General features: G+C 44.2%; 1 protein-coding gene across 10 annotated transcripts in view; it reads left to right on the forward strand.

Moving 5' to 3' along the window:
- Positions 1 to 13,481, forward strand: part of FGGY (FGGY carbohydrate kinase domain containing) — a 417,204-nt gene that overhangs the window by 190,483 nt on the left and 213,240 nt on the right. For 9 of the 10 annotated variants that reach the window (XM_042997390.1, XM_042997395.1, XM_042997397.1 and 6 more), the window contains one exon: positions 8,521 to 8,649. The exons of the other annotated variant lie outside the window; for it this stretch is intronic. In XM_042997390.1, the coding sequence (XP_042853324.1) occupies positions 8,521 to 8,649 (129 nt within the window). The remainder of the gene's footprint in view (positions 1 to 8,520; positions 8,650 to 13,481) is intronic. 10 annotated transcript variants of the gene reach the window in all.

The raw sequence follows: 13,481 nt of genomic DNA on the forward strand, positions 1-13,481 counted from the left end.
GTCTCGTCACAGTAGCATCAGTGTACCTAGTGAGAAGCTTGGACCTGCTGGTCACCATTTTCTAGGCACGTGCATAGGCCTTGAGACCTTCTGTTGTCCCTGAGTTTGAGAGATGAGGGTGTGATACTGGGAGGATTATATAAGGAAACATGTTCCTCTTCTCTTTACTCTCCTAGCTGATACTCAGCATCGTGTGTGTGTATGTATGTGTGTGTGTGTAATCTGTTTGTCTAATTTGATTGATCTGCGTGGTCTTCTCTTTTTATTTTATTTATTTTAATGTTTGTATTTATTTTTGAGAGAGAAACAGAGCAGGAGCAAGGGAGGGGCAGAGAGGGAGGGAGACAGAATCCGAAGCAGGCTCAAGGCTCTGAGCTGTCAACACAGAGCCTGATGGGGGGGCTCCAACCCGTGAACAGTGAGATCATGACCTGAGCCGAAGTAGGACGCTTAACCGACAGAGCCACCCAGGTTCTGAACTGTGGTCTTCTCTTTTGAAAAGAAAGCTGCAAATTCAGTTGAATGAATATCACCAAGGACTCTTGTTCTAGACACTGCTGTGTGCTGGGGGGAAGGGTACATGAATGCAGAGATAAATAAAATCATCTTTGAGTAATTCTCTGTTTAGTAGGAGAGAGGGGAAGAGAGAAACATGGGGAAAAGCAAAACTTAGCACGAGGGTCATTCAGAATTTGATTTAAAATATATGATATGTTAGGCATCTGGGTGGCTCAGTCAGTTAAGCGTCTGACTCTTGATTTCAGCTCAGGTCATGATCTCACAGTTTGTGAGTTTGAGCCCTGCTTTGGCTCTGCACTGACAGTGTGGAGCCTGCTTGGAATTCTCTCTCTCCCTCCCTGCCTGCCCTTTCCCCTGCTCATGTTCTCTCTCTCTCTCTTTATCTGTCTCTCTCTCTCTGTCTCAAAGTAAATAAACATTAAAAAATAAAATATGTGATATGTTTATTAAACAAATACCTACCATAGGTCAGAATACAAGAACGGGATATAAAGATTTATAAATAATAGCCCAAACCGTAGAAGAGGTTACAATATAAAATATTTACAAGATATAATTCAGAAGAGGTATTGGATGGGAATTGTATGTCTACTGAAAGTAAGCCCTGTAAGTAAAGGCAGAGAACTTCTCTGTCTTGTTCCTTAATGCATTTTCTGCATTACAGCAGTGCCTGGCACATAGTAGGTACTCAGTCAACATTTCTGTAATAAATAACGAATGAATCAGAAAGTTTCACATTTAGTCAATAATTTAAAGTAGAGTTTAATTCCTAGTTAAAGTGAGGTCATTTTTAGGAGGCTAATGAAAGGCAATACTTTGGAAGATGTCTTTCAACAGATAGCGGGGCATATCAGGTTTAAGTTTTATGTTAATTTCTCTGGTTGAGTGAATAGTTCTGGGTGTATGTGACTCCTCTGCAGGAGCAAGAATTACCAGAATGTTCTTCTGTCAGTCTTGTATCAGTTTTGGTTCCAGAAAGCTCCCTGCTCTAACCTGTCTAAACCGAGGTCTCTGCAGAGGAATTTAGGTGCTGGGTATTGCTCAAGCCCCTAATATTGGCAGCTCTTTTAATTTTTTTTTAATTTTTTTTAACGTTTATTTATTTTTGAGACAGAGAGAGACAGAGCATGAACGGGGGAGAGTCAGAGAGAGGGAGACACAGAATCTGAAACAGGCTCCAGGCTCTGAGCTGTCAGCACAGAGCCCGACGCGGGGCTCGAACTCACGGACCGTGAGATCATGACCTGAGCCGAAGTCGGCCGCTTAACCGACTGAGCCACCCAGGCGCCCCTTAATTTTTTTTTAATGTTTGTTTATTACTGAGAGACAGAGAGACACAGAGCATGAGCATGGGAGGAGCAGAGAGAGGGGGAGACACAGAATCAGAAGCAGGCTCCAGGCTCTGAGCCATCAGCACAGAGCCCAACACGGGGCTCGAACCCACAAACCGCCAGATCATGACCTGAGCCAAAGTCAGACGCTTAATCGACTGAGCCACCCAGGCACCCCTCAGCTCTTTTAAAAGTATCAATAACCAGTCTACTGGCAGCCATATACACATGATGGTATTGTTTTCTTTGAGGAGGGTTCATGCTAATTTGGGAGCTCAACCAGAGTTGGAGCAGGTTGTAACCATCTTTAAAATCATGCCCATACTATGCCTGCATGAAACAGCAAACTTACATACACCACCACATGCTCTTAAGATAATTCCAGCCTATCACTGGAGAGTACAAAAGGATAATTCTGTTTTTGTTCTCCCACTCCTAAACCAGATTGACAGTGGATTCAGTCCCGCAGCACTCAGAGAGCCTCTCTGCTGGCAGGACAGGTGAGAGCACTGTTCCAGCCAGTCCAGTTGGCCTGTTGACCTTGGCAAAACTGAGCAGGAACCAGTGCCCTTAGTGGCAAACACAGAGGAACCAGGGTCTCATGCTGCCCATGCCCAGACCTCTTTCTGACATTTCCAAGGACTTTGAGCCCACTCTTCCCCTGGGTTTCATCCCCATTTGTAGAAATACAGAGAAACACTGAACCTTCCAGTTAATACAACACCCCTCCCCCGTCTCCCTCTTCCTGGAGAGGATAACAGTTCTGTTGACCATTATAATGCATTTTCTGTCTCTCAGCAATCCACACAGTCATTAATTTCTGCTGCTGACGTCAGGAAAGAGGATTATGTGTGTGTCTGAAACTGTTCCCAAAGTGCTCATTAGTCATAGATAATTGAAAAACTGGTAGGGAAAGATTTGGTGTAATAGTAGCCCCTGCCTGTGAGGAGGGACCGCAACCACCAGATAATTGTAGGCTCCAGCTTTTGACCACTCGCACTGAATCTGCCCGTCTGAATAAGAGTTCAGTGGACATGAGCCCACGAACCCTCAGAGCGATTGCTTTTTTATACCCCAACATGAGAGTGTGTTCACAGGAACAGAAGCCAGCCAAACCAAGAAAATAGCTGAAGTGTCCTTGTCCTTGGGCCTCTCCTGCCTTCAGGCTGAGGAACAGGGTTTGGAAAAGGTGCACGGTATTCTTCTTAATTTTGCTTTTCTTTTAACTTAGTCTAGTTTGTTTTGATCACAAAAGAAATTTAAGGTCACGGTATAGAGGAAGCCCAAATCCTAGAGAAGAGTGTCCTACGCTGGGTCCCCATCCCTGCTGTTTAACAACATTCTGCATGTTTTTCTAGGATTTTTCTGGAAATATACATGCTTCCATTCTTGTGTACTTGAATAAAATGCCCAAATGGTATCACACTGTGAACACTATTCTGTGTCTTGATGTTTTTGCTAAATGTATTTTGAACTTCTTTCCGAATTCAGACCCTGATTCTTCCTCATTCATTTTAGTGGCTTTGTAGGAATTTTCTGAATACATGTGCCCTCATTTATTTACCCTGATTTAAAGGGAAAAACACCTATAAAAAAAATTACACAAGAAATGTGTGTTCGAGGCAGAACAGTTAGAAAGTATAGGTTGGTAAAAAGAAAAAAAAATAATAACTTCTTCATCCAGGAAGAAGCAATTTTCTTTCTTTCCCCCTAGGAATGTATTTTTACAAATAGTCCATCTACCCTCTTTGTTGTTCTTCTTAAAATGAAGTCATACTCTACATAATGTTTTGCAGCCTGCATTTTTCAGTTGGCTTGATTGTTTTACAGATAAAAAACTATTTCCTATTCTAGCCTTTCCCCACTGCAGGTTTATCTTCTTAAAAAACAAATCTAAGTGCTCAGAGCTATTGGCTGGCAGGGCCTCATTGCCTTAGTTGGAGCTCCTCGCCTTGCCTGAGGTCCCCACTTCACGGCTCCTCCCTGGTGCCCTTTTTGCCAACATACTGACTGCCTCTGTGCCCCTCGGGGCTGCCTGCAGTGAACGGCTTTTTGCTCTAATGGCATCCATTTCCCCTGAGCATTCTAGCTCTGAAACCAGCAATCCGCCACCTGTCTTACCAGACTAGGCTCAAATGTCACCTTCATCTTGATTTCCTGCACTCCCAGGGCCAACTCACAGTCCCCTCCTTCCTTGGCGTTCTCGGAATACCATGTACATTTCACCTGCAGAGCACTGTTTGAGGGGCTGAGAGCCTTGGTTAGCAGAGACCACTGTGTGAGTCTCAGAGGTGCCTCTTTCACATACACCCCGGCACCTCAATGTTGCCACAGGGTGGGCAAAACTATATGGGGCCACCATTGTTCTTGAATGTTTGTGAAGCTGTGTGGATGAATGGCTGAACAGAGGCTAGGAGAGACAGCCAGTGGTGAGGCTGTGAGGTCTTGATTAAGTCTGGGAAAATGGATGCTGTGATTAACTTAATTTTATGGTCAAGGAAGAGCCGAAAGGAGGATTATTTCCAGAAAAGTTGTCCAGGCGCACTAAAGCTTGCTTCTGACAGCTCCACCAGTCCCTCAGATGTAACCCTGGCTGGTAAGCCTAAAGCATGATCTGATGGGGTGATTTCTCAGAGATTCCCACCTTTTCCATCATCTTCTCTTACGCCAAGCTGTTTGTTTTCGGTCTCTAAATAAACAAAACTTCTTCCTGCTTTGGGCCCAGATGGACTATTCCTGAAGGCTGTGTTCCAGTTCAAAGGAGGATGTTAAGCTTTGTGCATATTTATTTTCATTCCTGGACCAGTGGGCTGGGGAGAAGGCCTGGCCTACTGCCCCCGGTTGGGTTCTCCGGCAGCAGATGCTGAGACAGATTTGAGGGTCTCTCTCAAATTATTAGGGGTTGCCATCTGTGACAAGAAGGTGAGGAGAGGAGAATGGGGCAGAGGGAGAATTTGAGCCGTGATATAGTCCCATGCCCCTTGCCCAGCCCAGCCCAGCAGAGTGCTCTGGAGTGAGTGGTGCCATCACAGTCCCTCTGCTCTGTCTCTGCTAAGTCATCAGGTGTGGCTGTCCTTTGGCACAGCAGCCTGAAGGAGCTGGCAGCTGGAAGCTGTCTGCTGCCCTTACTGCCCTTACTGGGCTGCAAGTCTGTCCTTAACAGGGATCCAAGCCGGCGTCTCTCTATCAGCCATATTTCCCATATCCAGGCAACTGCCATGACCTGTAACTTGCTGCTTCACAAAATCTCTTCTGTTGCACATACCTGTCCCTGCGACTCTCTTGCCCATACCTTGATGAAGGTTCATATCTTCTCTCTTCCTGAAATAGCTTCACAACTGTTCTCCCTAACCCCTTTCTGTCTTCTGCCATGCTGCCCAAGAGATCTATAGCAATGCTTAAATCCAGTCACCTCACTGCCTGGCTTACTGTTCCTCCAGGGGCCCTCCGTGATCTTCATGATGAAGTTCAGACACCTGAGTCTGGATTACAGTGTCTGTTTTGTCCCTGCTTCCATCTCCAACCTTATCTGCTCCTTCCGCCCCCTGCTGGGTCCCAGCCAGGGTTCTGTTCCACTTTACTCAGCCTTTTTGGCAGTCTCCCATGTTTCTTGGCCTTTGCTCAAGATGCTGCCTGTGCTGAGAAATCTACCTGTGGCCCACCAGCATATGATTTGAACCTAGATCTGGCTGCAAACCCTGGACTCCCTTGTACCTGGCCAGCCCAGGGTTCTTTCTGACCTGCTGCCCAGAAGATTTACAAGAGTTCCCCATCTTGTTAATCCTCCTTCTGTCCAGAACCTTTTTTTTAATGAAAATCGTGGCCTTTATGTTTGTGAAGGTCGGGAAGAAGGTGAAACCATTCCCATTTTTACTTTCCTATCAAAATTAACCCTTTAAAAAAATCTGAAGGTAGTGAGCATGACTTCCAAATGATGCTACTTTATTTTTTTTAATGTTTTATTTTTGAGAGCAAGAGAGACAGAGCATGAGTGGAGGAGAGGCAGAGAGAGAGGGAGACACAGAATCGGAAGCAGGCTCCAGGTTCTGAGCTGTCAGCACAGAGCCCGACACGGAACTTGAACCCACAGACCGTGAAATTGTGACCTGAACTGAAGTCGGATGCCTAACCAACTGAGCCACCCAGGAGCCCCCAAATGATGCTACTTTTTAAACCTACATAATGTTTGTTCTAAAAATACTTCTCTTGGAGCGCCTGGGTGGGTCAGTCCGTTAAATGTCTGACTTCGGTTCGGGTCATGATCTTATGGCTCATGAGTTAGAGGCCCCACGTGGGGATCTATGCAGACGGCTCACGGTCTGGAGCCTGCCTCGGTTTCTGTGTCTTCCTCTTTCTCTGCCCTCCCCTGCTCATATTCTCTCTCTCTTAAAAATAAATAAACATTAAAAAATTTAAAAAAAAATTGTTTTCTCTTGTTTCTTTAGTCATTTCTTCTCTTGTTTTCTTCACTTAAAATTTTTTAAAAACAGATCCACCAATATGTAATTTAACCAATAAGAGCACAGGTTTGCATCGGTTGGAGTGGAATCTATGGCCTGTACTCCCAACATTTAAGCTGTATGATTCGAAGGAACTTACTTTCCCTTCATAAACCTGACTTTCCCCATCCATCTGTGGCATTATGTGACAATGAACTGAGAAAATGCATAGCAAATCCTTAGCACTGTCTCTCTCACAGAAATGCTCAGTAAAGGCAAATGCTGTCTTTTATGTGCTAGATACTAGATACAGTGACATACTCCACATAGTGTCCAGAGACAGATTGTCTACCTTGAAGGGCACCACTCTCCTTTAGGATTCTGCTGGCTTAGGTATTCAAAGCAGGCTAGAAGCTCTCCTTTCTCTCTGCCCCAACATTGGAGCATCTTGATTTTGTCTTCCAGACCAGAGCTGTCCTATAGAAATATAATATGAGCCACACACACACAGTTTAAAATTTTTTAGTAGCCACATTAAAGTAAAAGGCAATAGGTGAAATTAATTTCAATGTAATATAATCTAATATGTCCAAAATAGGATTCCAACATGCATTTGATATAAAAGTGATGAATATTTTACATTTATTTTTTTCCATACAAAGTTTTTGACATCTGATGCATATTTTCTGCTTAGTACCTCCTAATACATACACTAAAACTTCATTGTAAATATTTGATTTAGATGTCCTCAGCATTCAAAAAGTAGATTTGCACGCCACAGTGGTTTCAAACATCCTTAAAAAGTTTTTCAGTAGCTGACTTGAGTGTCAGTTTTTAAATTGAAATGAGTTAAAGTGAAAGTAAGTGGAAAATTAAGGTCCTTGAGTTCTTCCAGCCCACAGTTCAAGCGTTTAGTCCACACATGCCAAGCGGCTACCAAATTGGACAGTGAAGCTCCAGGATGCATTGCAGTGGTTTCAGTCTTCTTCCTCTTGATTTTCTTAGCAGACTTTTTTTTTTCCAAATTCATTTATAGGTGAAGCTCATTACCTAAAATGGATAAAAATGGTGTTGTGGAGGGTTTTTTGTTTCCAATTAAAGGAGATTGGTGAGCCATTCACCCTCTGCCTCCCTCAACCCCCACCTTCCCCTTGACCCCAAAAGTCCTGCAGCACCTCAGCCTAGCCCTGGGGCTCCGTGGAACAATGAACAAGTGGTAGGTATCTTAGCATCAAGCAAATTACTGAGCATACATTCAGAATCTTAGAATCTTGGAGCTCAGAGAGGTCTTAGCATATATGTGGATCTCCCCCAACCCCCTCCTTGCGGTGCACAAACACTAATTATGAATTTCTTGGCAAGGGGAGGGGGAGGACTCAGCCTCTGCTAAACACCTGAGAACAGATGGATTTCTTCATTCTGTTCTGACTTACATGGCTCCTTGTGTCCTGATCTCATCTCCCTAACTAGGTTGGGGGCAAGGACTGCCTTTTACAGCGCCACAGCACCCACACAAAGCAAGACAATCAATAAATTCTTAACTGAAGGCCTGACTGACTGCAGGAATTCAAGGTCACTTGAAATATCAGGGTCGCTGCATTGCACAACTCCAAAGAACACCATTCAGATTGTATTCTGTGGTTGTGCAAGTAGCAGCCTTGTTAAGTTTGCAAGGTTTAGACTGGGCTCTCGTTTCCAACTGAGAAAAACTTTGAAGAGATTTTTTTTTTATTGGAACAAAATAATTCCCTCCCTTATCCTCTGACAGGAAGCAACTACACAAGTAAAGGTTCTCAACTTCCTTAGGAATATATGTTAACCCAGGACTGTGTATGGATGTGTATGTGTGCGTAAGGTATGCTGTTAGGGCTGCTGCTGTGTTAGGAAGCCCGTTTGGAACAGTTTGACTGTTTTAACTGGTCTTTAAGAGGCCACTGTGTTTATATCTTTGGAATTTCCCGTGAATGGAATCTTTCTCCAATTTGAAAGGTACCTTAGAGCTCTTGATTTTGTAAAGTACCCCAGAGCGTGACCCACGGGAACCAAGGACATACACCTAAGTCACCAAAGGAGCAAAGGGACTCTTTGTGGGTGCATGGTTTTTATCTTCATGAGGTTGAGAAAATGCAGAAGAGAGGGGCGGGAGCAGAGAGGTTCCCTTAAGAAAACCCTGTGTTTGCTTTTGTGTTTTTCAAACTGACAGGTGTTTGTTGTTTCTCATGTCTACTCAGGAAACCAAGTACTGCCTCCTGGAGCTTCTCTTGGAAATGGGCTCACACCAGAGGCAGCCAGAGACCTTGGACTTCCTGCTGGAATTGCGGTGGCAGCCTCACTTATTGATGCCCACGCAGGAGGCCTAGGTAACCTCCCACCCTGTGTCCATGACCAACACTGTGTTCAAACGGAATATTCCTTGGAACCTAAGACACTCCTTTCCTGTTTTTAAAGCAGGGATCAAGGGCTGGTGGTTCCAGGTATAGTAAGGAAAAGTCTTTTTTTTTTTTTTTTTTTTAATTTTTTAACATTTATTTTTGAGAGAGAGTGAGAGAGCGAGAGAGCACAAGCAAGGGAGGGGCAGAGAGAGAGGGAGACACAGAATCCGAAGCAGGCTCCAGGCTCCGAGCTGTCAGCACAGAACCCGACACAGGGCCTGAACCCACGAACCGCGAGGTCATGGCCTGAGCTGAAGTTGGACGCTTAACCATCTGAGTGACCCAGGTGCCCCAGGAAAAGCCTTTTTACAGTTAGTCATTTGGATAGAATTATCAAACTTTTAATCAAATGTAGTATTTATAATCTTGTTAATTTTTTCAGTACAGAATAACAAAAAAAATGGCCTGAATCAATATCTGGATGGTTCTTTGGTTTACGGAGAATTTGAAAGAGATGTGTGCGCTTCAGCTAGCACGTATGATGGTGGTACACTTACCTGTACAGTTTGTTCTAAAGGTACTCTGAAACCCTCACAAGTCTAATGGATTTATTTTCATACTTTGGTTTATATTCTATATCCAGTTAGGTGGGTGCAGTCTTGATTTTATCTCCTAAATAATTCTCACATCTGGCATTCAGGCGTTTATTATTTCAAAGGCCCATTGAACACTTAAATGTGTCCTAGACATGGTGCTTGGGGACGGTGAATTTAAAACTAAGCCAAACCAGTGTGTCTTCTCCATAAGTTTTAGTAGGAAGGCGGGCAGTGAGACAAGGACTACAGGAAGGTGTTGATGACTCTTACCCCTTTCTTCATCCTTATTACAGTTTTCCTTCCTCCCTTCCCTTCCCCCCCCCTTCCCTCTTGTCTCTTTCTTTTTTCTATTCTTTTCTTTTCTTTTCTTTCCTTTTCTTTTCTCTTTTCTTTTTTCTTTTTCCTCTCCTCTCCTCTTCTCTCCTCTCCTCTCCTCTCCTCTCTCGTTTCTCCTCTCTCCTCTCTCCTCTTCAATTCTCAATCTCTCTCACTTCCACTATAGTCATATTTTTCCCTAGACTTTCTTTCTAACAGTGTTTTTGTTTTTTTAATTATGGCTAAGACTTCATGCTATCAATTCGGTAGGTCATGACCATTGGATTTTCAGAGTAGAATCAACTGGAGTAGAAAACATCAGAGTACATCTCACATAGTAAGGGTCAACACTGTTTTTATGGGACTTATGTTTATATTTTATGTGTAGTGAACGTGGACACTGGACCATGAAGAAAATGAATTTCTTACCTTGGATCATAGTCAAAGGAGTTTTGAAATATATTCTAGTCCATACTTTGTGTTAGAACCAAGAGTTATCTTTCAAATACTTAAATGGACTTGTGCTCCCAGAATCCAGTTTGTATAAATGCATGTGTATTTCTCTTCCCAGATTGGTTTATTGGTCCTCTCCTTCTCCCACTGCCTAATGTCTACTTGAAATTGAAGACTCATAGCAGACGCTTTGTTCTTTGCATAACCTTCCATGGAACACTCAGATTTATTGTAAGATTCTCCAGAGTTGTACTTCTTTCAACACTTTTATCTATCCCTAACAGAGAAATAATCACACTGGGTTGTAATTACTCATTTATCTGCTTGTCTTTTCCAGTCGACTCTGAGCTCCGTGAGGGCATTATATTATTATTCTTGTATCACCTATGCTGAGCCCTGGATCAGGCTCCTATAAGTGCTTGATAAATTTATTAAATGAATACAGTCATATTAAGGCAAGAATAAGGTGAAATGGCCTTAACCTGTAGAGTGGAAGTTAATGTTTCCTTATGCAACAGGATAACAAGCAGTATCTGATTCTTCTACGTAGTCCATGGACTTCCGGAGCAGGGTAGTGCTTATCAGTTTATGAATGTGTCTGCCTTGTTCGCTTTTATGTGTCCAGGATCTAACACAATGCCTGAGAAATTATAAGCAGCCAGTAGTACCTGTGGGTCGGTGGAATGGCAGGCAGGTAATACTGAGTGTAGGAAAGGGTGTTTCTCTCCCTTTTCAGTGTGTTCTTTTGATGGGAGTGGCATGATTTTGAGCAGGCACAGAAAGAACTCGGGATCTACATAGATAGGGAGTTTTCCTGTCCCCTTGTAATCCTGACATCCTGTGTCATGTTTGAGGCCAGGGAAGCTTTCTCCATCGTGCTTTTTCAATTATCATGCTTTTTCAATTCGTTTCAACCATCCACCCCCAGCCAGGTGATAAGGACTTGGCTTGGACCACTGCCTGCTGAAAGAAAGCCTGCACCTTGCAGGGGCTTCAGGACTCCAGGTTCCTTGTCAGATCCCCAGACCTCCCTAAGGGACGAACCAAAGCACCCTTTTTCACTGCTGCCCAGCACTTGCTGTGCCCCATATGGTACCTGCTATTTGTAGACACTCAAAGTGTGGGAGCTCCACGGGGAGGAATCCAGGCCATTAGAGGGACCTCCCTCTTTTCCTAAATCAGAGATGGTTCTGTGACGGGAATTTTACCCTTCGAAGCTTTAACTCAGGCTTTTTGATCCTTTTAATACTCTTCAGTTAATGAGTTTCCCTTATGTTTTCCAAAAGTAAGCTCTTTACGTGGAAAGGTAGAATAAGGGCCTTGGATTCTTTAAGGGCTGAGCTTAGGGGCTGGTGGTGGCTGGAAGGGCACAGGAAGGGGGGCTTCTCAGCAACTTCAAGACAGTCAAGATCATAATTTTGACCAAGTTTTATCCTTCGTATACTTTCTTATGCGTCCTCCTCTCCTCTTACAGTCATGACAGAATTAGGATGTCTGGTGAAGAGAGGAGGCCTGGAAGCAAACGTTGCCTCTTGTTTCTCACCCTGCCGGTGCCCTGTGCAGGCCTGAGAGTCTTGAGAAGGTCATTGATGCACCCAGCTGCCTAGTCACTAAAGAGACATACTGAGTACCTGCAAACCTGCCAATTACTGGTCTAGTCGCTGGGGGGTTATAGGGTGAACAGAGCAGACAGAGTGCCACTCTTTCCGAAGAGAAAATTCTGGCTGTTCTTTCCCGACCTGCGTGTTTATTGCTTAACAATACTGGTTGGAGACCACTGTTGTTATGATGCTCTAATAAGGGAACTGAATGTGGAGTCTGAAGATGTGAGTTTAAATTCTTACTCCCTCTACCTGTGTACCTTGGGCCAAATATTCTCTCTCTCTCTTCACTCCTGTGTTTCCTCTTCTGCAATAAGAGATAGCAATGCGCCCCCCCACCGCCCCCCCCCCCCCCACCAGGGTTGTTAAGAGCATTGGTAAAGCAGAAAAGCAGCGAAGGTAAAGCAGCTGGCACATAGTAAGCACATAATAATGAGGCTTCTCTCTTTGGTTTTCTCACTCTGAAATCACAACGCCTGACCAAAGTAAAAGCTTTTAAATTGAAAGTTCTCTGAGTTACTGTTGTAGTAAGGTGTGTACCAGGACAGTGGTCTTCTTTTTGGACAGGCAGTTGGAGAAGAACCTCAGACTTCTGGATTCTGTCAGTCTTCCCTGAATGTGCCCTGATTCTCCTTGCCTGGCACTTGGGAACAGAATGCAGGATTCAATGCTTTCGATCTTGTACAGGTTGAGATCAGAAGCAGTCTCAAGAAATGGGTAAATGAACTCCATGTTAAGAGGTTGCTGAATGTCAGGTTAAGAATTCAGCTTTGGAGGTCAGAATTGGAGGCCATCCAAGCCTCCCTCAAACAGGCTTCGACAGTTATGGCCCCTTCACGGGCTGACCCGGCATGACCTACCTTGGACCCTCCGTTCTGACTGATAGGAGGGGTCAGCCCTCTGCTTTGGAGAAATCTCCCTGGGCTCTCATTCTCAAGGGAGCCTGGGACAGGAGGATGAAGATCAAAGAGGCAAGTAACATTCAACCCCTGCTTTTTCCAGTTCTGGAAAAAGAGGAGGAAGGACTTTGTGGGAATAAAAATCAAAGATTAAAGAACATTTTGTTCTTAAGGTGCTGGTTAGTAAGTTCTGCAGCAGACAGCCAGAAGATAGGACTAGCTTTGTTTGCTCTTTGCGGGGGTGGTTCTGGCCAGGGCTCCTGCTGCTGATATTTTTCTAGCTTATAAAAATAGTATTAACTTTGTTCCAGGTCTGTTCTTGGCTCCAGCACCCCAGCTGTCCTGAAAGGCAATAACAAGCCGATTTCTGTCTCAGGCTCCCCTTCTCTCAGTTGTTCTGTGTATCACACAAACTTCTGATTATCCCTCAGATCTTGAATCCGGTTGATTCACCTCCTCTAGGAGCCTTCCCTGACTCCCTCTAGCTGACTTAAGCATTCCTTCCTCTTCCCCTGTGTATCTTGGACTTGCTTCCATTTTACTGCATGTGTCACCCAGTTTTGTGTGTACAGCTTGCTCTCATTCACCAGTTGTAAGCTCTTTGAGAGAAAATACTGTGTCACTTCATCCATATATCCCAGCAACCCGCACAGTGCTTTGCATATGGAGGACCCCTAACACATGCATGTTTAGTGAATGACTGAGTGAATAAATGAGTGTTTTTTCCTCCCTGAGGGATGGATGTTACAACTGAGAGAGAGCATAACTTCTCATTACAGAGGCAATTATCCCTACGCGGCAGGCGTACCAGGCTCAGTTCTCCATGAAGCAAGAGAGTTTTGAGCACTCCCTGTGGAAATTGATATCATTTGTGTCCCATCATGTTAGCAGACTCTGTGCCTAGGTTTAGCATTGCTCTTTGTTTCCAGATACTGGATTTTTTGCCAGGTGTTGAG

Source organism: Panthera tigris, chromosome C1 (genome assembly GCF_018350195.1).
Source record: "Panthera tigris isolate Pti1 chromosome C1, P.tigris_Pti1_mat1.1, whole genome shotgun sequence".
In the NCBI taxonomy this organism is placed as follows: domain Eukaryota; kingdom Metazoa; phylum Chordata; class Mammalia; order Carnivora; family Felidae; genus Panthera; species Panthera tigris.